This window comes from Neoarius graeffei, chromosome 15 (genome assembly GCF_027579695.1).
Source record: "Neoarius graeffei isolate fNeoGra1 chromosome 15, fNeoGra1.pri, whole genome shotgun sequence".
Lineage (NCBI taxonomy): Eukaryota > Metazoa > Chordata > Actinopteri > Siluriformes > Ariidae > Neoarius > Neoarius graeffei.
In genome coordinates this window covers 54,704,853-54,732,696 of record NC_083583.1, presented here as the reverse complement: position 1 = coordinate 54,732,696, position 27,844 = coordinate 54,704,853, and the positions used below count along the sequence as shown (strand labels likewise).

Genomic DNA, 27,844 nt, shown 5'->3' with positions numbered 1-27,844 from the left:
TTCCCTTAGGTCTACAACCTTCTGAGGTTGTCTGAATGAATGGGAAACAAATAGTGCACATGGCCACAGTTAATTGATGTAAAGGGCGTGCTGGTGCATGATGGAGCAGATGGGTGCTTTCTCAGTATTTTTTCTTTTGCACTTCAAGTAATTCAATAAAATCAATGGCTTCAGTGGTCCACTGTAAGGAAACCAACCAGCAGAGAGTTTCTCAGAAGCTTCAGCAAAAAGATCATTGTTGAATGGTGCAGTAAAGACCTTCCTAATGAATTCTCTACTGAAAATGGCTGAATAATTCCTTAACACCAAACCCTTTTCAAGGTGTCTGTGCTGTAAATGCTACAGTTTGTGCCAAATTGATGTTTAGCAAGTCGAACCTACAGCAGGGAATTAAATGGAACAGCACCTGCTCCCTCTCCCCAGGGTGCCATTGCCGAGTCAGGGAGACCTGGTAAACAAAGGTTCCTCCTGGCATACCTTATCTCTGTGGATGAAATGACGAAGTGCATAGAGCACAAACACTTGCTGATGAGCAGTACTCATCAGACTGTAATCCAGGTCGCATGGAGCTTCCCTACGCAAAGGTAAGGAACTTTACATTGGGGTCTCAGGGTTACACATGCTACCTGGTGGTGTAATCAAAACTGTAGTGTTGAATTAAGGACTGTCGTTATGCATTGAAATGTTGCTGTAAGCATCTAATGGGCTGAAGTTGGAAGAAGTTTGGAGGGTATGCACTGAGACATGGACGTGATGGAGATGAGGGAGGCTCTGGGAGTTGAGCTGCTGTGTGGACATAACACGGACAATCTGGAGCCTCCATCCAATGTGGTGCGAGTGTTCATCAGCTCCACAATCTCAGGTTGGGGTTTTACTCTTTACAGTGGATTGTAATTTTATAACGGTGGCTTGAAAAGCTTTTTTTTTTTTTAACCTGGCAAATTTTGTTTGGGAAAATATGTGGTTAATTCTCATCTCATCTCATCTCATTATCTCTAGCCGCTTTATCCTGTTCTACAGGGTCGCAGGCAAGCTGGAGCCTATCCCAGCTGAGTACGGGCGAAAGGCGGGGTACACCCTGGACAAGTCGCCAGGTCATCACAGGGCTGACACATAGACACAGACAACCATTCACACTCACACCTACGGTCAATTTAGAGTCACCAGTTAACCTAACCTGCATGTCTTTGGACTGTGGGGGAAACCGGAGCACCCGGAGGAAACCCACGCGGACACGGGGAGAACATGAAAACTCCGCACAGAAAGGCCCTCTCCGGCCACGGAGCTCGAACCCGGACCTTCTTGCTGTGAGGCGACAGCGCTAACCACTACACCACCGTGCCGCCCGTGGTTAATTCTACGACAGAAATTGAAAAACTCATTTATTGCCATAGAATTTCATACTACAATATAGAAATGAATAAAAAAAAGTAAAAAAACAAAACAAATCTGCATTATTTAAGGATCATTCCACTGAACCTTTCTTTCTTTTTAAAAATTGGTAATTCATTTACCACATGGATGTAATGATTCTCAGTATATCACAATTAGCAACAGAAGAACAGTTTTGTTTTTCAGTTTCAAGGTAATATTTTGTTGCAAGCTTTTTCATTTTCTCTGTTTGCAATTCTCAGTTTTTATTGTCGTTTCCTCTCTTTGTATGTAGTGTAAGTAGCAAGATGATTTTTGTTAATAGTACACTTTTTTCACCAGATCTTAACAGTGAACGAAATGCATTTTGGGAAAAAGCCTATCCTGAGTTACAAAGCTACTGTCAAAGTCTTGGCCTGGTCTTTGAGGTTTGTACTGAGCATTGAGTAATTTCATATATGTGAAGTCAGTACTTCGTAGATTTTCCATTTTTAGGATGCTGTATAGAAAATGGAAACTCTGAAACTATTGTTAGTCTTAAAGGATGAGGATGCTGAATATAAATCAATACCAGATTCTTTCTAGTGATCTTCTGACTTTCTGAAGTGAAGAAGAAAAAATCTTTACAATGGGGTCTGAAAGTATGAGACTACTAATGAAATTGCTTCTATTCACATTATTTTCTTTTGTATATATATATATATATATATATATCATCTCATCTCATTATCTCTAGCCGCTTTATCCTTCTACAGGGTCGCAGGCAAGCTGGAGCCTATCCCAGCTGACTACGGGAGAAAGGCGGGGTACACCCTGGACAAGTCGCCAGGTCATCACAGGGCTGACACATAGACACAGACAACCATTCACACTCACATTCACACCTACGGTCAATTTAGAGTCACCAGTTAACCTAACCTGCATGTCTTTGGACTGTGGGGGAAACCGGAGCACCCGGAGGAAACCCACGCGGACACGGGGAGAACATGCAAACTCCACACAGAAAGGCCCTCGTCGGCCCCGGGGCTCGAACCCAGGACCTTCTTGCTGTGAGGCGACAGCGCTAACCACTACACCACCGTGCCGCCCATATATATATATATATATATATATATATATATGGGCGGCACGGTGGTGTAGTGGTTATAAGAAAATAATATAGCGCCCTCCACAATTATTGGCACCCCTCGTTAAGATATGTTCTTAGGCTTCTAATAAATTCTTTTTTTTTAAAAATAATATAGGACAGCAAAAAAGAAAGAAAGAAAGCACAACTTTATTCATCAAGTTCCTCTCTGTATTTAACCCATCTGAAGCCGTGAACACACACGTGGGCAATGAGCACACACACATACCCAGAGCAGTGGGCAGCCATGCTGACAGCACCCGGGGAGCAGTTAGGGGTTAGGTCAGGCCCGGCGCCATGGGGGGGCGAAAGGGGGCGTCGCGCCCTCAACAGAGACTCAGATCACTTAATTGTTTTCTTATGAAAATATAATGTATTATAGACGTATTAATAATTTGCATTTTCAAATACGAAATATTAAGTGGTTGCGCATTGCACAAAAATACATTTCACATAAATCACTACTAAAACTGGCACGGTAGAACAAATCTGATTGGTTGTTATGATTCCTACGTTGCAATCGTAGAATTCAACTGTATTAAGGTAGGATTATTTCAAAAAGCCTGAATTTAATATTAACCCTGTTTTAGACATGTGTATCAATCCTAACTACTGGGGACTAGTTATTGTGGGTGTATGTGTGAAATGTTGACACAGCCGCGCACACACAGACCTGTGATAAGGACAAGGGTCGTGCGGGTGGGCGGGGGTTTTACATGCACACTTACAAGTGCACTGTCTCTGCAATATCCTGCAATATGCAGTCAGTTTACGGGAGTAGTCTTTCCCCCACCGAATTAAACAAATTCAATCACAATATTGTGAATCCATTTTCTTTCTTTGTAGGCTAAGTTTATCTCCGTTTATGTTGGTGTATGTGTTCATATATGGTCCGCTTTGTGCGCAAATAGCGTAAGAATATGTGTCGTTGACGTCACCCCCCCATGCAGCGGGGGTGAAAATTCATCACTTCAGAGTGTTTAGTCCCCTACACGCCTAAACTGGGATCACGGATTAAGTGGTTAGCGTTGACTTGGTGCGAGTCAGAAAGGCTATTACTGGTGCAGCCGCGGGGTCTGTTGATTTTTTTAAATTATGATTTTGGCCGCCGAGCCAAGTACCTTAGACTTGCATTGACGTTTTGTTTTCATGCCGCGGAGCTATTTGTATGTATTTTAAATTTAAAGGACTTGCCTGTAGGTTTGTGTGTGTTGTTTTATGTTTGGCATCTTTCCGGTTGTAACGCATGTCTGTGAGAAAATCGGAGGGGAGGGTTAACAGGTGGGCACGGGGGTTGATAAAGCGCAACTGCCCTGGTAATATGCCACATGATTTTCCCGGACTAAAGCAACCTTCGGGGCCGTGGTTTTGTGGTTGGCGCAGTTAATTGTTTGAAACACGTTGTCAGACCGCCATCACTACTACACACTATATGAAAAAATATTTGCCCCCTTGCAATTTCTAATTGCCCCCTTAGTAAACTGTTCCTGGCGCCGGGCCTGGGTTAGGTGCCTCACTCAAGGGCACCTCAGCCCAAGGCCGTCCCATATTAACCTAACCGCATGTCTTTGAACTGTGGGGGAAACCGGAGCACCCGGAGGAAACCCACGCAGACACGGGGAGAACATCCAAACTCCACACAGAAAGGCCTCCGCCAGCCGCTGGGCTTGAACCCAGAACCTTCTTGCTGTGAGGCGATCATGCTAACCACTACAACACCGTGCCGCCCTAATGCAAAAAAAGAGAAAAACCCAACCTTTAATTCAAGTGCATTTATTCAGTGGGGAAAAAAAATCCCACATTAAGAAATAATTATTTTACATGAAATCATGTGTGCCACAATTATTGGCACCCCTGATGTTAATACTTTGTACAACTCCCTTTTGCCAACAAGACAGCACTTAATATTCTCCTATAACATTTCACAAGATGGGAGAATACAGAGAGAGGGATCTTCAACCATTCCTCTTTGCACAACCTCTCTAAATCATCCAGAGTCCTGGGTCCTCTCCTATGCACTCTCCACTTCAGCTCACCCCACAGGTTTTCAATTGGGTTGAGGTCTGGGGACTGAGATGGCCATGGGAGGAGCTTGATTTTGTGTCTGGTGAACCATTTTTATGTAGATTTGGCCACATGTTTAGGGTCATTATCTTGCTGAAAGACCCAGTGACGACCCATCTTCAGCTTTCGGGCAGAGGCCACCAGATTTTGATTTAAAATGTCCTGGTATTTCAAAGAGTTCATGATGCCATGCACCCTAACAAGGTTCCCAGAGCCTTTGGAAGAGAAACAGGCCCACAGCGTCACCGATCCTCCCCCATACTTCACAGTGGGCATGAGGTGCTTTTCTCTTCTTTTGTGATGTATTAGAGTGTTTGTTGCCAAAAAGCTCTATCTTGATCTCATCTGACCAAAGCACACAGTCCCAGTTGAAGTCCCAGTACCACTTAGCGAACTCCAGATGTTTACGTTTATGCTTGTAAGTGAGAAAAGGCTTTTTCCGTGCATGCCTCCCAAACAGCTTGTTGGCATGTAGATAGCACCTGATGGTTCTTATGGAGACTTTGTGACCCCAAGATGCTACTCTTTGATGCAATTCTCTAACAGTGAGCTTTGGAGAACTTTTTACTTCTCTTACCATCCTCCTCACTGTGCGTGGTGGCAAGATAAACTTGCATCCTCGTCCAGGCTTGTTTGCCACTGTTCCAGTTGTTTTAAACTTCTTGATGATTCCTCTGACTGTAGATATGGGCCGGTGTAGGCGAGCGGCTATTTTCTTGTAGCCATTGCCTGACTTATGAAGGTTGACACACATCTGCCTTACTTGAATGGCATGTTCTCTTGTCTTTCCCATGTTGAAGAGTGGATAAGAGAAATAGGCCTCTGTGTCACATCATATTTATACCCCAGGGAAACAGGATGTGATGAATTACTAATTAAAGGTTCCTAGATACTCTGATCAACTTTATAAACTACAGTAGAAATGACAGAAATGCTTCAATTGCATTTATTTTCTAGGAATTGTTATGGGTGCCAATAATTGTGGAACAGGTGATTTTATGAAAAATAATTATTTCTTAGTCAGGGATTTTTTTTTTTTTAATTCACTTGAGTTAAGGGTTACATTTTTCTACAATTTTCAGTTTGAGATTATGCTTCTGCAATAAAAATTGAATTTATTTTAAGGCTTTTAACACATCTTAACCAGGGGTGCCAATAATTGTGGAGGGATATATATATATATATATATATATATATATATATATATATATATATATATATATATATATAAAATCATTTTTTTTTAATTATTATCTTTCTTTTTATTATATTGGTATGTGTGCTTGTGTGTCTTCTTGAAATTGGACCTTGAGTCTGGAATAAAAGTTGATGATTATATATATATATATATATATATATATATATATATATATATATATATATATATATATATATATATATATTTCCCCTTTAATTATATAATTATAGTGTGCACTTCAGCTGGCACAGACTCCACAAGTTTGTGCAAAACCTGACAATCCATATGGATCAAATCCATTGGAGTGTCGTCTGAACAAATGATTCAATGACTTCAGAAAAATCTGACCTTTTGTACAAACTTGATCAATATAAAAATTTACGTTTATATAATAAATAGGAATAGTCACATTAAATTGTTCAAAATTCTAAAACTTTGTCTTGTCCAATTAAAAAAAAAATAAGAAGAAACCCAGATTTTCATTGTGGTCTCAGACTTTTGGACCCTACTGTATGTTCTATTGCCCATTGTGAGTAATGAAATAGAGTGAGAATTGTTTTATTGATTGTTTCATTGCATCTTGAGATTTCAATCCTGAAATTCCATTTCTCAGTCTGTTGTTTTCAATGTCTGGACATGCATTTCAAATTCTACTAGGTTGTGGATTTCCGCTGGGGTTTGTGGGATTTGATCACTGTTGATCACATAACAACTGAACTGTGTCTTCAGGAGATACAATCATGTCAGAAAGTGTCGCTTGGACCTAGTTTTATTGTAAGTGTGGTGATTCATTTTCCTCTACGTATATACAACCCCAATTCCAAAAAAGTTGGGATGCTGTGTAAACTGTAAATAAAAACAGAATGCAAAAATTTGCAAATCATGGAAACCCTATATTTCATTGAAAATAGTACAAAGACGACATCTCAAATGTTGAAACTGAGAAATTTTGTTTTTTGAAAAATAGATGCTCATTTTGAATTTGATGTCAGCACCACAGTTAAAAAAAAGTTGGGATAGAGGCATGTTTACCACTGTGTTGCATCACATCTTCTTTTAACAACACTCTGTAAACGTTTGGGAATTGAGGAGATCAGTTGCTGTAGTTTTGAAAGAGAAATGTTGCCCCATTCTTGCCTGATATACAATTTCAGTTGCTCAACAGTTCGGGGTCTCCTTTGCTGTATTTTGTGCTTCATAATGCACCAAATGTTTTAAATGGGAGACAGGTCTGGACTGCAGGCAGGCCAGTTTAGCACCCAGACTCTTTTACTACGGAGCCGTGCAGTTTTAATATGTGCAGAAGGTGGTGTGGCATTGTCTTGCTGAAAGAAGGAAGGCCTTCCCTGAGAGAGATTTTGTCTGGTTGGCAGCATATTGCTCTGAAACATGTATATATCATTCAGCATTAATGATGCCTTCCCAGATGTACAAGCTACCCATGTCATGTGCACTAATGCATCCTCATACCATCACAGATGCTGGCTTTTGAACTGTGCCCTGATAACAAGCCAGATTGTCCATCTGCTCTTTAGCCTGGAGGACGTGGTGTACATGATTTCTAAAAAGAATTTCTACTTTTGATTCATCAGACCTCGGGACAGTTTTCCACTTCGCCTCAGTCCATCGTAAAAGAGCTCAGGCCCAGAGAAGGTGGTGGTGTTTCTGGATATTGTTTATATCTGGTTTTAACTTGCATTTGTGGATGCAGTAATGAACTGTTTCCACAGACGATGGTTTTCTGAAGTGTTCCTGAGCCCATACAGTGATTTCCACTACAGACGCGTGTCTGTTTTTAATGCAGTGTCTCCTGAGGGCCTGAAGATCACAGGCATCCAGTGTCAGTTTTCAGCCTTGTCTCTTGCATACAGAGATTTCTCCAGATTCTCTGAATCTTTCAATGATATTATGTACCATAAATGATGTGATCCCCAAATTCTTTACAATTTTACATTGAGGAATGTTATTCTTAAACTGTTGCACTGTTTGCCCACGCAGTCTTTCACAGAGCGGTGAACCCCTCAACATCTTTACTTCTGAGAGACTCCGCCTCTCTGGGATGCTCTTTTTATACCCAATCATTTTACTGACCTATTGTCAATTAACCTAATCAGTTGTTTTTTTTTAGCATTACACAACTTTTTTTCAGTTTTTTGTTGTCCCTGTCCCAACTTTTATGAAATGTCTTGATGACATCAAATTCAAAATGAGCATATATTTTTCAAAAAACAATAAAATCTCTCAGTTTCAACATTTGATTTGTTGAAATATAGGGTTTCCATGATTTACAAATCTTCACATGCTGTTTTGATTTATGTTTTATACAGTGTCCGAACATTTTTGGAATTGGGGTTGTAACTTAATTGACAAATTCTGGCTTGTAATTAATGAGGAGCTGCATTCTTGTTTGTTCACTTTATAATCATAGGCTTTGGTTGGCAGTCAGTATGGACACAGACCCATTCCACACCTCATGTCAGAGCCTGAGTTTGAGTTACTGCTCTATAAACTTTCTCAGGACCAAGAAGGCTTGACAGTACTTAAGAAATGGTTCATTAAAGATGATAACTCAGTACCACCAAAATATGTGCTTCAGCCAATCACCACACACTATCCTCATTATAATGATACAAAGCCTGAGGCTAGCCCACAGCATGATGCTGACACTTTGTCTTGGAATCTCACTGAAGCTCGATTATTGCAGCTGTTATGCAGAGCTGCGCTGCAAGCCGAGAAGGATGGGGACTTTAGTGCAGAGCAGAAGCACAAGTTCTTCAAGTCAAGTGAGAGAATGTTTTATCAGGTTTTCAAAGTACCATTAACACTCATGGTAGTTACTATACGTTGAGTAATTTGGTTTTGCTTAATGTCCACACAGTGATGGAATGGGAGATGGAGCAGAGTTTTCTCACAATTCAAGACCAGGGCAAGCCTTCGCCTGTCATCTTTGTCAGGGAACTACCTCATTTGAAGAAAGGTGAAAGCCATAAGCATGCAAAGTTGGTGGATGTCACAGCTGATGGTCTCTTTGACACCGAAGCTCAGAAACTGTTGACCAATCTCAAACAGCGTATCTCTAGTGCCTGTTCAAGTCATCTCACCTTAGAACTCAGTAAAAATGCTATGGATGTGAATCGTAAGGAGCACAAGGTGTATCTGGAGAGATTCTGTGAACAGATTGTATGTCAGATAAAAGAGAGGATTGCCAAGCAAACTGCTCCATCAACAGGGCCAAGGTGGCTGTGGATTCAACAGGAGCTTGTTCATCATGCAAAGCTAAGTAAGGACAAGTGTGCTATTTTTATTGGAAGAGATGGTCCACTGGCAAAGCTCTGCCTCACAATGTGGGAGTCGACAAGCATACAACATGCACCACTTGTAGTCTATGGGCCTCCAGGAATCGGTAAGACTGCTCTGCTGTGTAAACTGGCCCAGGAGATGCGGACAGTTCTCGATCCACAAGCTGTGGTTGTTCTCCGGCTTCTTGGAACATCTCCAATCAGCTCAGATGTCGATTCTGTCCTAAAGGGGATTTGTTTACAGGTTTGTGGAGCTTTGGGACTGGCAACTCCCTGCCCTGAGATTGCAAACACACATGAGAAGTTGGTAAGGTTCTTCCATGCCATGCTACAGAAAGTGTCTGAAGATGGAGAAACATTAGTTCTCATCCTGGACTCCTTGGATGACCTCTCATGGGCCAACAATGCCCATAAATTGCACTGGATACCTAAAGAAATTCCTCCTAATGTACATTTGGTAGTGTCGACCCTATATGACGGGTCTCGTTTGAAGAGATTAAAAGCTCTAGTTGGTGATGATAAATTTTTCTTCGAAGTAGAACCACTGAATTGGGATCAAGGGCAGGACATCATTAATGCCTGTCTGAATGTTGCTGGAAGAAGACTTACGTCTGAACAAATAAATGCAATCACTAGCAGCTTCCAAAAGAGCGGAAGTCTTTTGCATCTGAAGCTAATGTTGGACATGGCAAAGCAGTGGTCATCCTACACCTCCATGTCTGATATTCACCTTGGCAGCTCGGCACAGGAAGTGATCTCATTGTTTCTCCAAACACTGGAAAAAAAACATGGAGAGAAGCTTGTCCGCCATGTGCTTGGTTACATTACCTTATCAAGGTTGGTTATTAACAAAATTATACTGCTTTGGAGTTGCATTCTAGTAAAGTCTTTAATAAATAAAACAATGCATCACTGTGTCTTCACAGACGTGGCTTGTCGGAGGCAGAACTACGTGATATCTTGTCTGTAGATAATGATGTTCTTGCAGAAGTCTACAAAAGCCGGCTCCCCCCGAGCCACACGCTCATACGCTTTCCTCCTCTTCTTTGGGCACGTCTCAGACATGATCTGAGAGATCACCTAGTGGAGCGTTGGGAAAATGGCATTACTGTGTTAGTGTTCTCCCGAAGGTCAGGTGCTATTTTATTTGGTTATGATTACTTCCCAGATTAATCCATTTCAACACAATTTAAACCTTATTTAAAAGCCTGTGATTTCATATAGGATGCGAGCATGAGTATAGAAATTGTGGAAGTTGTGAAACTTGGAGTATAATAAGCTTAATCTTCTATAGGCAGTTTACTGACGTTGTGAAGGCAAAGTATCTTTCTGTGGAGCACCGAGTTCAAATGCACAGTATTCTCAGTGAATACTTTTCAGGTCAGTGGAGTCAGGGCCAGCTCAAACCCATACTTCTGTCATCGCTGGGGACCCAATTGAATGCTGACAGAAAGGTACTCAACAATGCACTATCTGTTATTGTTAAGCTTGCCATTTAAACCTGTATTAAACCGTTCAGCACTTTGTTTTGTCAAGGTGCCGCATCAGCCCCTATGGTACGCTGAAGGAGTGGCCAATCTCAGAATGCTGCACGAGCTGCCTTATCATCTTATTCACGCAGGCAAATGGGAGGAACTGCGTCACTCGCTGCTAGGTTGGACCTGGTGGCAACTCAGATTTACAACCCCGATTCCAAAAAAGTTGGGACAAAGTACAAATTGTAAATAAAAACGGAATGCAATAATTTACAAATCTCAAAAACTGATATTGTATTCGCAATAGAACATAGACAACATATCAAATGTCGAAAGTGAGACATTTTGAAATTTCATGCCAAATATTGGCTCATTTGAAATTTCATGACAGCAACACATCTCAAAAAAGTTGGGACAGGGGCAATAAGAGGCTGGAAAAGTTAAAGGTACAAAAAAGGAACAGCTGGAGGACCAAATTGCAACTCATTAGGTCAATTGGCAATAGGTCATTAACATGACTGGGTATAAAAAGAGCATCTTGGAGTGGCAGCGGCTCTCAGAAGTAAAGATGGGAAGAGGATCACCAATCCCCCTAATTCTGCGCCGACAAATAGTGGAGCAATATCAGAAAGGATTTCGACAGTGTAAAATTGCAAAGAGTTTGAACATATCATCATCTACAGTGCATAATATCATCAAAAGATTCAGAGAATCTGGAAGAATCTCTGTGCGTAAGGGTCAAGGCCAGAAAACCATACTGGGTGCCCGTGATCTTCGGGCCCTTAGACGGCACTGCATCACATACAGGCATGCTTCTGTATTGGAAATCACAAAATGGGCTCAGGAATATTTCCAGAGAACATTATCTGTGAACACAATTCACCGTGTCATCCGCCGTTGCCAGCTAAAACTCTATAGTTCAAAGAAGAAGCCGTATCTAAACATGATCCAGAAGCGCAGACGTCTTCTCTGGGCCAAGGCTCATTTAAAATGGACTGTGGCAAAGTGGAAAACTGTTCTGTGGTCAGACGAATCAAAATTTGAAGTTCTTTATGGAAATCAGGGACGCCGTGTCATTCGGACTAAAGAGGAGAAGGACGACCCGAGTTGTTATCGGCGCTCAGTTCAGAAGCCTGCATCTCTGATGGTATGGGGTTGCATTAGTGCGTGTGGCATGGGCAGCTTACACATCTGGAAAGACACCATCAATGCTGAAAGGTATATCCAGATTCTAGAGCAACATATGCTCCCATCCAGACGACGTCTCTTTCAGGGAAGACCTTGCATTTTCCAACATGACAATGCCAAACCACATACTGCATCAATTACAGCATCATGGCTGCGTAGAAGAAGGGTCCGGGTACTGAACTGGCCAGCCTGCAGTCCAGATCTTTCACCCATAGAAAACATTTGGCGCATCATAAAACGGAAGATCCGACAAAAAAGACCTAAGACAGTTGAGCAACTAGAATCCTACATTAGACAAGAATGGGTTAACATTCCTATCCCTAAACTTGAGCAACTTGTCTCCTCAGTCCCCAGACGTTTATAGACTGTTGTAAAGAGAAAAGGGGATGTCTCACAGTGGTAAACATGGCCTTGTCCCAACTTTTTTGAAATGTGTTGTTGTCATGAAATTTAAAATCACCTAATTTTTCTCTTTAAATGATACATTTTCTCAGTTTAAACATTTGATATGTCATCTATGCTCTATTCTGAATAAAATATGGAATTTTGAAACTTCCACATCATTGCATTCCGTTTTTATTTACAATTTGTACTTTGTCCCAACTTTTTTGGAATCGAGGTTGTATGTTATAAGTCGTTTCTTGATGTATTACTTATCTGTCATATGTGTTGCAGGCAATTTGGACTGGTTGTATTGTAAGACCCTCAGCTGTGGCGTGGCCAGTGTAATTCAGGACCTGTCACTCTGTGTTGACATCATAGACTGTCCTGAGATCCAACTTATCAGGGACTGCTTCCTGCTCCTGAAGCCTACCTTAGATTTCATTGATGGATACACAGGTGAGTTTTGATCTGGTTTGTAGTGAGGGTTTTGTTAATGTGCAGAATGAAACATACTGTAATGGTGGAGGGATGTGCTGTTCTACAAAATAATTGGAAAGTGATGATGTGATGCAGCCTGAGATGAAACAAACCTTCACAATGGCTTAAGAAATACCGAGCGAATATACTTCGTAAATATTAACCTGATAATAATAAATGGGAACGATCATTTCAGCATTCTTATACTTAGTTGTTACTATGTGGACACATCTCTACCATGTTTTTGGTACTCATTAATACCTCATGAATAACCTACTTAGCAATTAGGGCTTTGATAGAACATTTTATTCAGCTCTGCTTATGTTGGTTGCTGCCATGTGCTGCTAGCTATGAAGTACTGAGTTTTATGTTATGATGACGTTATACTTTTTAAACAGTATATTAGATAATACAGAGTGTGAAGGTGGCAAACCTGAGTCCATGAAATGCACCTTGACTTGCAAGCAATGTGTAAATCCGAACCGCATCTGTCTTAGTGCTCAGTGCTTGCAGAAGTGACCTGCATCTCATGCACTCATGCATGACGGTTTCTCTACACCTTCATTTACTGCTCCATACTGCTCATTGCTCAGGTTACAACATTCGTCTGTCGTGGCAATCCCTAGAAAGTGAGGATGATGTTCTTCTAGTCATTGGCAGCTCGGTCTCAGTGGCTTCTCAGGTGGCTGAGGAGCCCGATCCTTGATTTGCAGGATTTGTTGCAGACGGTGGTTGTAGGAAGGCGCAGGTGGTCCGGATTTTGTGCACGTTCTTTCCTTTGCCTCCTCTTCTCCTCGATGTGGTTCATCCTCTGGTTTTCAAAATTCTCAACTCTTTCCCTGATGGTTGCTCTCCAGGCACTACGGTTTTTGGCCTGGTCTTCCCAGTTGTTCCAGTCGATGCCATGGCTTTTCAGGTTTTGTTTCAGCAGGTTCTTGTATCATTTCTTTTGTCCTCCTCTGAACCACTTTCCTTGTCTGAGTTGGGAGAAGAGTTGATTTGGAAGGCGGCCGTCATCCATTCTGACGATGTGGCCAACCCACCGTAGCTGGCTTTGGATGATGATAGACTCGATGCTCGGGAGTTTAGCATCAGCCAAGATCCTGATATTAGTACGGTAGTTCTCTCAACTGATGCGAAGGATGCACCTCAATCAGAGTAGGTGGAAATGCTCAAGGGTCTTCAGGTGGCAGTGGTAGGTAGTCTAGGTTTCAGATCCATACAGAAGAGCTGGGATGATGACACCTCTGTATATGCAGATCTTAATTTCGTCTCGGAGGTCTCTGTTTTGGAAGACGCAACAGCGCAGGCAGCTGAAGGCTGTTTCAGCACATTTAAGTCAGTGTTGGATCTTGTCATCAATGTTGGTGTTTGATGACATGTGGCTGCTGAGGTACGGGAGGTGGTTCACATTCTCCAGAAGTTGTCCCTTCAGTTTCACAGCTGGGATTGTTGGGTTAACCTTATGGGGAGCGGGTTGGTACAAATGTTGTAACAAAAGGTTACTCTGGCATAGTACACTAGGTTTAGCTTGTTTGAAAAGCATAAATGAGCATGCGAAAAGATTGATACTAATATCAAAGCATCCCTACTTATTATACGTATAGTTATTATAAGTTAGAACCTATGAAGATTTAGTATACTATGAACTAACCTACACTGATTTTTTTTTTAAAGACTTACCCCTTCTATTCACTGAGATCACTGCCAGGCTTCAGGCTCTGGCTCCTGTGTATCCTTCGCTGATTGGGCGCCTGTGCTCACAGTGCGACAGTTGGCTCACTTCCTGTACAGACCCTGTGCTTGTGCCCAAGAGTAGCTTCTTACAACCTCCTGGAGGACCTTTGATAAACACCCTCAGTGGTTCTGCAAAAGGTATGTTTTTTTTGTTGTTTTTTTTTTATTTAAAAGCAGCCGATTACTACTATGCACTTTATGGATCTAGATTACTTCTGTAACTATAGTCACTGGCATAAAATAATGATTTTTCAGTCAGTATAATTTATATACAGTGCTGAGCGTAAATGAGTGCACCCCCTTTGAAAAGTAACATTTTAAACAATATCTTAATGAACACAAACAATTTCCAAAATGTTGAAAAGACAAAGTTTAATATAACATCTGTTTAACTTATAACGTGAAAGTAAGGTTAATAATATAAACTTAGATTACACATTTTTCAGTTTTACTCAAATTAGGGTGGTGCAAAAATGAGTACACTCCACAACAAAAACTACTACATGTAGTACTTTGTATGGCCTCCATGATTTTTAATGACAGCACCAAGTCTTCTAGGCATGGAATGAACAAGTTGGCGACATTTTGCAACATCAATCTTTTTCCATTCTTCAACAATGACCTCTTTTAGTGACTGGATGCTGGATGGAGAGTGATGCTCAACTTGTCTCTTCAGAATTCCCCATAAGTGTTCGATTGGGTTCAGATCAGGAGACATGGCCACTGAATCACTTTCACCCTGTTCTTCTTCAGAAATCCAACAGTGGCCTTAGATGTGTGTTTAGTATTATTGTCATGTTGGAAAGTATTATTGTCATGTTGGAAAAGTGCACAACAACCAAGGGCACGGAGTGAAGGTAGCATCTTCTCTTTCAGTATAGAGCAATACATCTGTGAATTCATGATGCCATCAATGAAATGCAGCTCCCCGACACCAGCAGCACTCATGCAGCCCCACATAAGGACACTGCCACCACCATGTTTCACTGTAGGCACCATGCATTTTTTTTTTGTTTTCCTCACCTTTGCGATGCCATACAGTTTTGAAGCCATCAGTTCCAAAAACATTTATCTTGGTCTCATCACTCCAGAGTATAGAGTCCCAGTAGTCTTCATCTTTGTCAGCATGGGCCCTGGCAAACTCTAGGTGGGCTTTTTTGTGCCTGGGCTTTAGGAGAGGCTTCTTTCATGGACGGCATCCATGCATGCCATTCCTCTGCAGTGTACGCCGTATTGTGTCACGGGAAATAGTCACCCCAGTTTGGCTTTCTACTTCTTTAGATAACTGCAGTGAACTTGCATGCCGATTTTCTTCAACCCTTCTCATCAGAAGACGCTCCTGTCGAGGTGTTAATTTCCATGGATGACCTGGATGTCTCTGTGAGATGGTTGCAGTTCCATCTTTCTTAAATTTTTGTATGCCTTTTGCTACAGTATTCTGACTGATAAGTAAAGCTTTGCTGATCATCTTGTAGCCTTCACCTTTGTGGTGTAAAGAAATTATTTTCTTTGGGGAATTCTGAAGAGACAAGTTGAGCATCACTCTCCATCCAGCATCCAGTCACTAAAAGAGGTCGTTGTTGAAGAATGGAAAAAGATTGATGTTGCAAAATGTCGCCAACTTGTTCATTCCATGCCTAGAAGACTTGGTGCTGCCATTAAAAATCATGGAGGCCATACAAAGTACTACATGTAGTGGTTTTTGTTGTGGGGTGTACTCATTTTTGTACCACCCTAATTTGAGTAAAACTGAAAAATGTGTAATCTAAGTTTATATTATTAACCTTACTTTCACGTTATAAGTTAATCAGATGTTATATTAAACTTTGTCTTTTCAACATTTTGGAAATTGTGTTCATTAAGATATTGTTTAAAATGTTACTTTTCAAAGGGGGTGCACTCATTTACGCTGAGCACTGTATCATTACCCACACCACACTGATCGCTGTCTTTTCTCTCTTGTTTACAAAGGGATTACTGCAGTAGATCTTTGTTTGGAGACAGAGTTACTGATAGCTGGATCAGTGGATGGAGAGTTGATTGCATGGGACCTAAAATGTCTTGAGATGCTTCATACAATTGAAGGACACACAGGTTAACTGAGTCTAATGTCGTCATCTTTTTAGACCAAAAACAAGTACAAATATGACCTTATGTGGCATTTATACACTTGCTCTGTGCAGGTGCAGTGCAGTTCGTGAAGCTTGTTAAGAAAGGTGAACACTGCTTGTCTACTGGACTTGATGGCTCCCTTAAGAAATGGAGTCTGCTCACTGGGAAACAGCTCTACTGCATTCCCACTCTGGTCTCGGTACAACCCTGGCCTACTGACCAGATCCTTGTGCTTGAGTCTAAGGCAATGGTCCTGTCCAACACACAGGGACAAGTGCGACATCTTTCCATATAGCTTCTAACCTTTTACACAGAAAACTTAGTTTAGTTGCTAGAATGGAATGTTACTTCTCTACCAAACATATTCACTTATTCAGTCTTCTATCACTGTTGTGTATAGGTCAAATCATGGCATTTAGACACTGGAGAGCTTCTTTATGACGTTGATGTGAAAGGAGAGTGTTCGATCCTTAGTGCACTGGGAGAGGAAGTGGCTGTCATGTCCAGTGATGGTCAAATCTGGATCATTGATTCAAACACTGGCCTAGAAAAATCTTACTATAAGCTCACCTTCGCTCAGGGTTTCACTGTATCCAGTGTACTTTCACTCCACCGACATGGAAAACTCCTCATTGCATCTCAGGATTGCTCACTGAATATGGTAAAATTCTATTTTAGAAATCATTCTCACTGATATTAGTTAGCTTGCCTCATCCAAATCCAAGGGAAATTTGGGTTTGTTTTCTATTTGTTCAATTAGTTTCACACTAAATGTTGTAAATATACAGTACTGTGCAAAAGTCTTAGGCATTCTGTATATATTTTTTTCATACAAAATTTATAGATTTCTATTTTATGACGTCTCCGTCACCAAGTCAGTACAAAAGCATTTTAGAGTCCAAACGTTTGTTTTCCAGCACACAATTAAACGTTACAGAAAAAAAAATGTTCGTATCTGAGTGGCGTATTCCATAAGAGAGCACTTTTCAGATGAAAAAAGAAAGCATAATGAAGGCTGATGGGTTTTGGTGCAAAATGAAGACGCGAGTGTGACAGTCAAAGTGTCCAGAAGAACTGGGGCTGGTTCTGGAAGATGCTCAGTAAAACCTACAGCTCATGTCCTTATAAAACTGCACTCACTGTACCTGAGACTACTATTTTTTTTAACGCAAAAGGTCATCTCCTACCAAATATTGACTTTGTTTCACTTATTATGGCTTACTGCTTACTGTTTATAGTAATTTTTTAAATATTGAAACCTTTCATGGCGGCACGGTGGTGTAGTGGTTAGCGCTGTCGCCTCACAGCAAGAAGGTCCGGGTTCGAGCCCCGTGGCCGGCGAGGGCCTTTCTGTGCGGAGTTTGCATGTTCTCCCCGTGTCCGCGTGGGTTTCCTCCGGGTGCTCTGGTTTCCCCCACAGTCCAAAGACATGCAGGTTAGGTTAACTGGTGACTCTAAATTGACCGTAGGTGTGAATGTGAGTGTGAATGGTTGTCTGTGTCTATGTGTCAGCCCTGTGATGACCTGGCGACTTGTCCAGGGTGTACCCCGCCTTTCGCCCGTAGTCAGCTGGGATAGACTCCAGCTTGCCTGCGACCCTGTAGGACAGGATAAAGCGGCTAGAGATAATAAGATGAGACGAGACCTTTCATTTCATTATTTTTTAGCAATTTTTGGTCTACAGCATTTCTTGACATGTGCCTAAGACTTTTGCACAGTACTGTGCAAGTTGGAAAAAGATGTCAAAAAGAAGAAAGAAGAAACAAGATGCACCAAAGTATGTTACAGATAATAAAACTCAATTTTGGTTAAAATCCAATTTTTTGTTAGTTTTGGCACCTTGACAGAATTTAGCCAGGGCGATATCCTGGAAGTCCCCCCCACACACACACACACTTACGCAATCTCCATTGCTAGGAAGTCCTTTGTAACCGTTCCCCATTGTACCTCATTGTATCCTTCATCTCTAGGTCTCAGCCAGTGGCTCGCTATCTGATGCTGAACTTCCTGCACCCGCTTCATTTATGTGCACTTCAGAAGATGAAAATGTTCTCTTTGCAGGTAATTTTTATATCATTTTGTTAAACAGTGACTTGGAACACACTTTTTTTTATCCCTTTGATAAAGTAAGAGAGAGAGAGAGAGAGAGCATGCAGGTTACTATTCTCAATCATCATCCTCTTGTATAAAGGCTGTGACAGAACACTAGCGGTGCTACATGTGAATCCAGCCTCTGTGCACAAAACCCAGGAGCTCCAACATGAAGCCACTGTCTTATCAGCTGTTTCATTCAGCCAAGGAAGTAAAGTCATTACTGGATCTCAGGATCAAATTATACGGGTCAGTTCTACTCAGATGTCACAGCTGGAATGGGTTTTAAATATAATCGTTCATTCACTTTAGCGTTTAGTCAGAGCCATGACTTAATTTAATGGATTATTTGAATGAAAGCTGACTTGATTGAATTGTATTGCATAAAACAGGGAATATTTTATCCGATATGAGATGCTGTGCTTGTCAATTTGAAGGTTTGGGGTTTAGTCACTGGACACCTCCTCGACTCCTTCAGTGGTATGGGATCTCCTGTCACCTTCGTATCTACGTACAACAGCACGATCATCTCAGCTTCAACCAGGTCTGGTTACCTCAAACTGTGGCACCTAGACTATGATCCCAAACACAAAATCCAGACCTGTATTCCTGCCAACTGCCCCACGGTTGTAATATCCAAAGATGGCAACACGGTACATTTTATCAGAGATGAGGACCGAGCCATGGTGTTCGCATGGAACTGCGCTGAAGGTGAGCTGCACTGATATTTTTATCATTTATAACAGTAGTAGCAGTCAACACTATTTTTGTCCACACTGCATCAGATATGACGATCACTCTAGCAGTTCCCTGTGCACTCGTACCAAAATACTTCCAAGTTTTTACCCCGGGGGGATTTCTTGTAACAGTTACACATTAACAGATTATTGCAGAAGTATTATTGGTGGAAAAAATATATATAAAATTGGCAAGAGTGCAGCTGCAGGCTAATCAGTACTAACTCTTTCTGCCTTGTTAGCACCTTCCACTCCAATTCCTATGCTAAGTTATGCAACTATGGAAGTAAATCATTCAGCAAACTTCATTAAAAAACTTTTTTTTGTTGTTTCAGTTGATCTTACAGAATCATATTAAGGAAGATTTTCATTGTACAGAACAGCAGCTGAACATGTGGGGGAAAATGAATCATTCTTAACTTGCCTCCATCGTTTACATGGCATTAGCTTGCTAGGTAGCAGGCTAATCGTTGTGCACTACTAACAAAAGTATAAATGAGTATCTGATTAATTTGACATTTATGACTAGTGGTTGGATGCTATGAATAACATTCAGAGCCTATATCGTTTACAACCTTTCTTTTTGCATCTGCAAACGGTTTGTTCAGTGTTAGCCACAGCATAGATGAAACACCTACAGTTGTGGTTGAAAGTTTGTGAACCCTTTAGAATTTTCTATATTTCTGCATAAATATGACCTAAAACATCAGGTTTTCACACAAGTCCTAAAAATAGATAAAGAGAACCCAGTTAAACAAATGAGACAAAAATATTATACTTGGTCATTTATTTATTGAGGAAAATGATCCGATATTACATACCTGTGAGTGGCAAAAGGATGTGAACCTTTGCTTTCAGTATCTGGTGTGACCCCCTTGTGCAGCAATAACTGCAACTAAACGTTTCCGGTAACTGTTGATCAGTCCTGCACACCGGCTTGGAGGAATTTTAGCCCATTCCTCCATACAGAACAGCTTCAACTCTGGGATGTTGGTGGGTTTCCTCACATGAACTGCTCGCTTCAGGTCCTTCCACAACATTTCGATTGGATTAAGGTCAGGACTTTGACTTGGCCATTCCAAAACATTCACTTTATTCTTCTTTAACCATTCTTTGGTAGAACGACTTGTGTGCTTAGGGTCGTTGTCTTGCTGCATGACCCACATTCTCTTGAGATTCAGTTCATGGACAGATGTCCTGACATTTTCCTTTAGAATTCGCTGGTATAATTCAGAATTCATTGTTCCATCAATGATGGCAAGCCGTCCTGGTCCAGATGCAGCAAAATGGGCCCAAACCATGATACTACCACCACCATGTTTCACAGATGGGATAAGGTTCTTATGCTGGAATGCAGTGTTTTCCTTTCTCCAAACATAACGCTTCTCAGTTAAACCAAAAAGTTCTATTTTGGTCTCATCCATCCACAAAACATTTTTCCAATAGCCTTCTGGCTTGTCCACGTGATCTTTAGCAAACTGCAGACGAGGAGCAATGTTCTTTTTGGAGAGCAGTGGCTTTCTCCTTGCAACCCTGCCATACACACCATTGTTGTTCAATGTTCTCCTGATGGTGGACTCATGAACATTAGCCAATGTGAGAGAGGCCTTCAGTTGCTTAGAAGTTACCCTGGGGTCCTTTGTGACCTCACCGACTATTACATGCCTTGCTCTTGGAGTGATCTTTGTTGGTCAACCACTCCTGGGGAGGGTAACAATGGTCTTGGTCTTGCATGTTCTATTTTAAGCCAAGAGCTATATCACATAATTCATAAAATCACACCAAAAAGCATGTCAAAATGATATATCATGGCGCACCATATGCGGCAAAGTGTTGAGACATAATATTCACTACAGTACAGTGGTTTGGTACATGAAAAATACAGTCATATCCATTATAAGAACTTTAAAAACCCACATTCGTAAGTTCTAAGAGGTTTATCAATTCAAGATCACAGTTAATTCTTTAATCACAGATTTATGCACTGATATGGAGCTTAATGTGTTTTGTTTTTGTTGAAAGTACAAAGGATGGTCATAAATTATGTCCATAGATATTTTCTCATATATATATATATATATATATATATATATATATATATATATATATATATGTATATATAGGGTATGACGTGTTCATGTGAAGACATGCTATGAAGACATGCTATGAAGTTTATCTTCGAGTGTTGAAGAGTGTTCAAGAGTGAGCGAAGTGAACAAATTATATATATTTTCAACACAAGAAGATAAACTTCATATCTTTGCATCACCGTGTAATGTTCTTTATATTATATGGACACATCCACAAAAAAATATGCAAGTTAATCAAAAGAACTTTAATTTTGAAGTGGGAAAACACTAGGAGTGACGTCATCAGAGTGAAATTTCGGAAAATATGTCACTCAGATCCACGATGTATTTCATTTGACAAATGTGAGTTTTTCTACACAAGAAGATCATATCGTCAAGCCAAAGTGTGATGTTCTTTTTATTATATAGACACATTCACAAACAAAAAGCACCCAAATTTATCAAAACAATGTACATGTAAAAAAAATGCTGTAGACCAAAAATGGCTTAAAAAATAATGAAATGAAATGTTTCAACATTAAAACAAAATACTATAAGCAGCAGTAAGCCATAATAAATAAAACAAAGTCAATATTTGGTGTGAGATGACACTTTGCTTTTTTTTTTTTAAATAGTAGTCCCAGGTAAGCCCTGCGATGACCTGGCGACTTGTCCAGGGTGTACCCCGCCTCTCACCCATAGTCAGCTGGGATAGGCTCCAGCTTGCCCACAACCCTGAACAGGATAAGCAGTTATGGATAATGGATGGATGGTTGGATGGAGTAGTCTCAGGTCCGATGAGTGCAGTTTTATGCGGAAATGAGCTGTAGGTTTTACTGAGCATCTTCCAGAACCAGCCACAGTTCTTCTGGACACTTTGTCACACTCGCTTCTTCATTTTACACCAAAACCCAGCAGCCTTCATTATGTTTTCTTTTTTAATCTGAAAGGTGCTCTCTGATGTAATATGCTGATCAGATACAAGCATTTTTTTTCTATAACATTTAATTTTGCGCTGGAAAACGAACATTTGGAACTCTAATGTTTTTGTACTGACTTGATAATGTAAAAGTCATAAAATAGAACTCTATAGCAAAGTTTATATGGAAAAAAAATAGAGTGCCTAAGACTTTTGTCCAGTACTGTATATATTATAACACTGACCTATAACTCTTCTGGTACTCACAGTAACAATTTTGGGGCCTAAAGTGACTACTTAATCAGGGGCCCCAACCCACACCAATCGTATTATTTTTTAGGCAGGAATAAACACACTTAGCTTGCAGGAGCCAACAGGCTACTGTTATTATAGGTTTTAGTAATGAGCTTGTAACTTAACACATGTTTGCCTAACACTTCTTACTTTAAAGCATATCTGTTTTAAATGTCATGGGGCCCCCCTGGTGGTCTGGGGGCCCTAAGCACCCACTTATATTACTTATATCAAGAAATGGCCCTCATTATGATACATATCTCATATATATTTTTTTCTTGCGATATTGTCCGCTCCTAGAATATTTCCATTGTCGGTTTAAACTAAGAACACACACCTGTCCAACTGAAACTACAAACATGCTCCTCAGGTATATCTTCTGATACCCTGGACGTGTGCTCAGAGGTGTGTTGCATGGAACTGGCACAACAGAAACAGCTTCTCTTCTGTGGCCTCTGCACTGGTACCGTACTCATCTACCCTTTAACCTTTCCCCAAGAGACCCTGTGCCTTCCTCCTCCAGAGAACCTGCCCACTGTGCGCAGCATGGCCATCAGTCCCAGGGAAGACAAGGTTGCTGTGGCCTATGAGGATGCGGTGTGCTTGTTCGAGATCACAGCAAGAGACAACTTCCCATGTGTCGAGGGCCCAATCCAACACTACTCACTCTCCCTGCTTCACTCACCTGTATCAGCAATGGCTTTGCTGCCTGACCGTAGACTCCTGTATGGTACTTTTGGAGGGGAGGTAGCAATCTATGACTTCAAGAGTGCCACAGCGGCAGAGCTAGATCACCATGGGGCTGCTATCACCTGCATTGCCCTGAGTAACTGGGATAAACATGCTCTGGTAGGATCTGAAGACTGTGTCCAGAAGCTTTGGAATTTGAGTCCTGTGCTACTGGACCATACTATGGAGTACAAGGTGGTAAAACAATCCCAAACAGTGATACTAAAGAAGGTTTTTACACCTTCAGTAACAGAAAAGTGACAGTATTTTTGTCTATATCATTACACAGGGTTTCTACTTTGAGGGCATTCTGTGTGCAGCCTTCTCTGTAAATGATAAGTACGTGTTTACTGGTTCTCGGGACAAAACCATCAAAGTCTGGGACGTGTCTACAGGTCAGTATTGGTAATGTTGTAGTTTAAGGTAGGATACAGTGAGCAAAGTCAGTTGTGAATAGTGAGAGTAGGATAAAATATATATGTGCCTTGAAATAAATATAATTATTAACTGTGGGATACAATATAGTAGATCTGTTTTGAAAGAAGATACACTGGTAGCAGAGTTGCCAGTAAAGTACTATCAATTTTCAGCAGATGTGAAACATAAAACATATTTAGAGTAAAGTACTGTAATATATTTCCAGTGAATTACTGTAGTTTTTACAGTATATCACTGAAGATTTTCAGTAACATGCTAAAAAATGTAATTTACTGGCAGCAGAGTGTAATTACTGTAAATACTTGTGAATATAATTATCATATAAACTAAAATATAATCCAGAACAAGTTACAACCAAGACCGAATACAACTTAGCACTTGAAGGTTAAGGGTCTTGCTGAAGGACATAACCATGGCAGCTTGATTGTGCTAGGATTTGAACTCACAACCTTCTGATCTGTAGGTCAAAGCCCAAACCAGAGGTGATGTAACCACCTCTAATTCACCTCTAATTAACTTGCACTAAAAGACAAATTGGGCAGCTCAGTGGTTAGCACTGTTGCCTCACAGCAAGAAGGTTCTGGGTTTGAACCTTGTAGCTGATGGGGGGCCTTTCTTGGGGCCTTTCTCTGTGGAGTTTGCATGTTCTCCCTGTGCCTTCATGGGTTTCCTTCGGGTGCTCTGGTTTCCTCCAACAGTCCAAAGAAATGCGAATGAGGTCAAATGGCTACTCTAAATTGCCCATAAGTGGGAGCGTGAATGGTTGTTCATCTGTCTTAGCCCTGCAATAGATAGTATTCACTGACGTCACGGCATTCCGGGGAACGCCCCCCAGCCGCCATTTTGCGGGGCAAACAAAACGGACCATCGCCACTACCGGCTACGTTATCTCGGACGAATTTATGAAGTTATATAGTCAGTTTTCTAAAATAAAGATCAATGTTGGCAAAATCAAGCAAACAGAAGTATATAGATACATTAGACGACATCTCACGACAACGGTATGCAGCCAAACTGGCCTTGATTGGGGGAATTGACCCCTACGAAGTGGACAAAGATGCATTTTCAAGTGACTATGTAGGGCTGCCAAAGCCTGAAACTGCCAAAGCCTGCTCCAAAGCCTGAAACCGACTTCATCAAACTTTAAAGGCTGTCTGATGTATACAACTTTATATATTCACAGCGCGCCTTTTGGCAGATGCCGCCTTTTTCACGGCTGAATCGCGCAGATCCGATTTTTTTGGGGGGGGGTGTTGGAGTGTCTGATTATAATTTCAAAGTAAATTCTGTATTAAAATTACTAAATAAGCAAATCCATTACAGTCCATGAAACAGGAAGTGTAAGGATGAGAAAAAAACAGTTTAAATCGGAAAGCTGCGCACATTTGCGCAGTCCTGCACACTGCTTGGGCTGCGCAAATGTGTGCAGCTTTCCGATTTAAACTGTTTTTTTTCTCATCCTTATACTTCCTGTTTCATGGACTGTAAAGGATTTGCTTATTTAGTAATTTTAATACAGAATTTACTTTGAAATTATAATCAGACACTCCAACGCCCCCCCCCCCCCCCAAAAAAAAAAAAAAAATCGGATCTGCGCGATTCAGGCGGCATCCGCCAAAAGGCGCGCTGTTCGCATCCCAAACACAAATCAAATCATACAGAATAGACCTAAAATGTTTTTCAAAAATGACCCTTGCATGAGTGAAGTGACAAGTTTCAAATAGAAACGTGACAAACAAGCGATATTAAGTGTACATTACAATGTAAATGTACACTCAGCAGTTCCAGTTAGGCATTCTCCAGAGATTATTCACACGATGTTTTGGTTTCCAGAAACAAACTTAAACACAATTGATTGTTTATTTAAACAACTTACCACTTATAAAATGATCGGAGCAGACTTTGCTGTGTTTGGAAGGCTGATAATCCTTGCGGTTGATTCTTGCAAGCCATAGATTTCTCCTTTGTATGCTGAGTTTGTTTGCTCACCTTCGTGCTCCCGTACAGTGGGAATTCCATAAAAGCTCCACTTGACTTCATCATCTGACCTATTACGACAGCCGTGAATACAACAGGTGTGCACCATTGCTAGCTTTAAATAGCCTGCTTGGGTTCTTTTGAAGACTTTGTACTCGCGCGTTACAATGTGTGCTCAGTCACCCATACGGTAAGCTTGACCCACAAGATGGCAGCCACTAGGGAATCCCCGACTCTGTGACGTCATGTGAAAACTATCTATACATTGGCGACCTGTCCAGGGTCAATCTCGCCCGAGGTCAGCTGTGATCGTCTCCAGCTTCCCCGTGACCCTGATGGACAAGTGGTATAGATAATGGATGGATGGATGGATAAAAGACAAATTTCAGAGTTTTACTAAACCAAAGTTTTTCCTTGCATACAAAAATTAGAGAGGATTTGTATTTACATAAAAGAGTCGCTCCATTTAAGGGAACAAGAACAATCCACTAATTTGTAGATGTCAACACAAAGAGAATCTTTACCGCTCTCACGCCTGCCAGAAATGTTAGATATCCCACTAGCCATTGCGTTTTTGAAACAAATGCACTGCTCTCATTGCTTAATTGTTTGTCGTACAATCCTGTAAAATAATAAAACAGTATTTTCCTGTAAATTTAGAGCCATTTTTACAGTGAACATATTCTGACATTTTAAATGAGTCACTAAAGTGAACAAGTAAATACCAGTCACTTCCTTTAGCTGAGTGTTTCGTTCAGTTGTGCTGACAGCCTTTGCCATTGCAAAGCCCACGAATTACTGACTCAGGCATGAGCAAATAGCCTGATTTATCAAAGGAGTCTGAGTAAACAGCCCAAAGTAATCCTACGACTGAACAAAGAAATCACTGAATGAGAACTTTGAATCTTATTCTTGGCCAAAATGACTCAACTGACTGACTTACAAATTTATCGATACCAGAATGCATCTCATCTCATTATCTCTAGCCGCTTTATCCTGTTCTACAGGGTCGCAGGCAAGCTGGAGCCTATCCCAGCTGACTACGGGCGAAAGGCGGGGTACACCCTGGACAAGTCGCCAGGTCATCACAGCGCTGACACATAGACACAGACAACCATTCACACTCACATTCACACCTACGGTCAATTTAGAGTCACCAGTTAACCTAACCTGCATGTCTTTGGACTGTGGGGGAAACCGGAGCACCCGGAGGAAACCCACACGGACACGGGGAGAACATGCAAACTCCGCACAGAAAGGCCCTTGCCGGCCACGGGGCTCGAACCCGGACCTTCTTGCTGTGAGGCAACAGCGCTAACCACTACACCACCGTGCCGCCCACCAGAATGAATATGATCCAATAATCCCACTGATCCGAGTTAGCTTTACTTGTTTCATGTTTTACAATGCCAATAATAGATTGATTTTTAGTCATTTTTGTACTCATGGGCAGTTTAGCGAAGCTGAAAGCAGACTTTAAATAATCAGGGAATGATTTTAAATGAACCTTTTAGCAGATCACACTCCAATGATTTGACTCGATTCAAATGATTCACTAAAAGCTGCATTTGAAAAGAATCTGTACTGATGGGCCATATGGTGACATGGTGCTTTTATAAGACAGTTAATCAGTTCACCCTGTAAATAAATTTAGAAAGTAGCTTTCCCTTGTACGTTTTATTATAGCCTACATATGCACTGCATCATTTTGTTGTGACTGCATTTGTGTTCTAGGATCTCTTTTATACATCCAGTACGTTTATGCTGCAGTCATCAGGATTACACCCTACAAGGATGGGTTTGTAGCCATTTCACAGCTCGGCTCTATCATCAAAGAGGGCTTCCATTGTCCAAACACACTGACTCCAGGCTACAACCCGCTCCGTAACTTCAGCGCTCACTATCGCGTGACTTCACGTGAAAAGAGTCCAGAAGATTCTCACTCTGTGACTACAGGGCTTCACGATTACAATCCAGCTCAGTTTAACTTCATGAACATACTAAACATCAAGACTAAACAATCCAGCACGTGTGTCCTCTTATGAAAAACCAGCATTTTGGGGCTTTATTAGTTGAGCATTATTCATTTTAGTGGTCAGGAGTCTTTCATTTCTGAAGAAGAAAAAAAAAATCAGGAATGCAAGCACATGATAAACAAT

At 41.1% G+C, this 27,844-nt stretch overlaps 1 protein-coding gene across 1 annotated transcript; it reads left to right on the top strand.

The window, feature by feature from the left end:
* The first annotated feature begins 744 nt into the window (after nucleotides 1-744).
* On the top strand, nucleotides 745-27,732 carry nwd1 (NACHT and WD repeat domain containing 1). Its single transcript, XM_060941651.1, has 19 exons — nucleotides 745-862; nucleotides 1,714-1,799; nucleotides 6,417-6,533; nucleotides 8,188-8,542; nucleotides 8,638-9,895; nucleotides 9,985-10,188; nucleotides 10,353-10,512; nucleotides 10,595-10,712; nucleotides 12,397-12,561; nucleotides 14,260-14,457; nucleotides 16,291-16,413; nucleotides 16,503-16,705; nucleotides 16,832-17,092; nucleotides 18,402-18,492; nucleotides 18,623-18,771; nucleotides 18,960-19,233; nucleotides 22,912-23,465; nucleotides 23,560-23,665; nucleotides 27,420-27,732. The coding sequence occupies exons 1-19, from the start codon at nucleotides 745-747 to the stop codon at nucleotides 27,728-27,730; spliced, it is 4,851 nt and encodes a 1,616-aa protein (XP_060797634.1). The 3' UTR covers nucleotides 27,731-27,732.
* The last annotated feature ends 112 nt before the right edge of the window (nucleotides 27,733-27,844 follow it).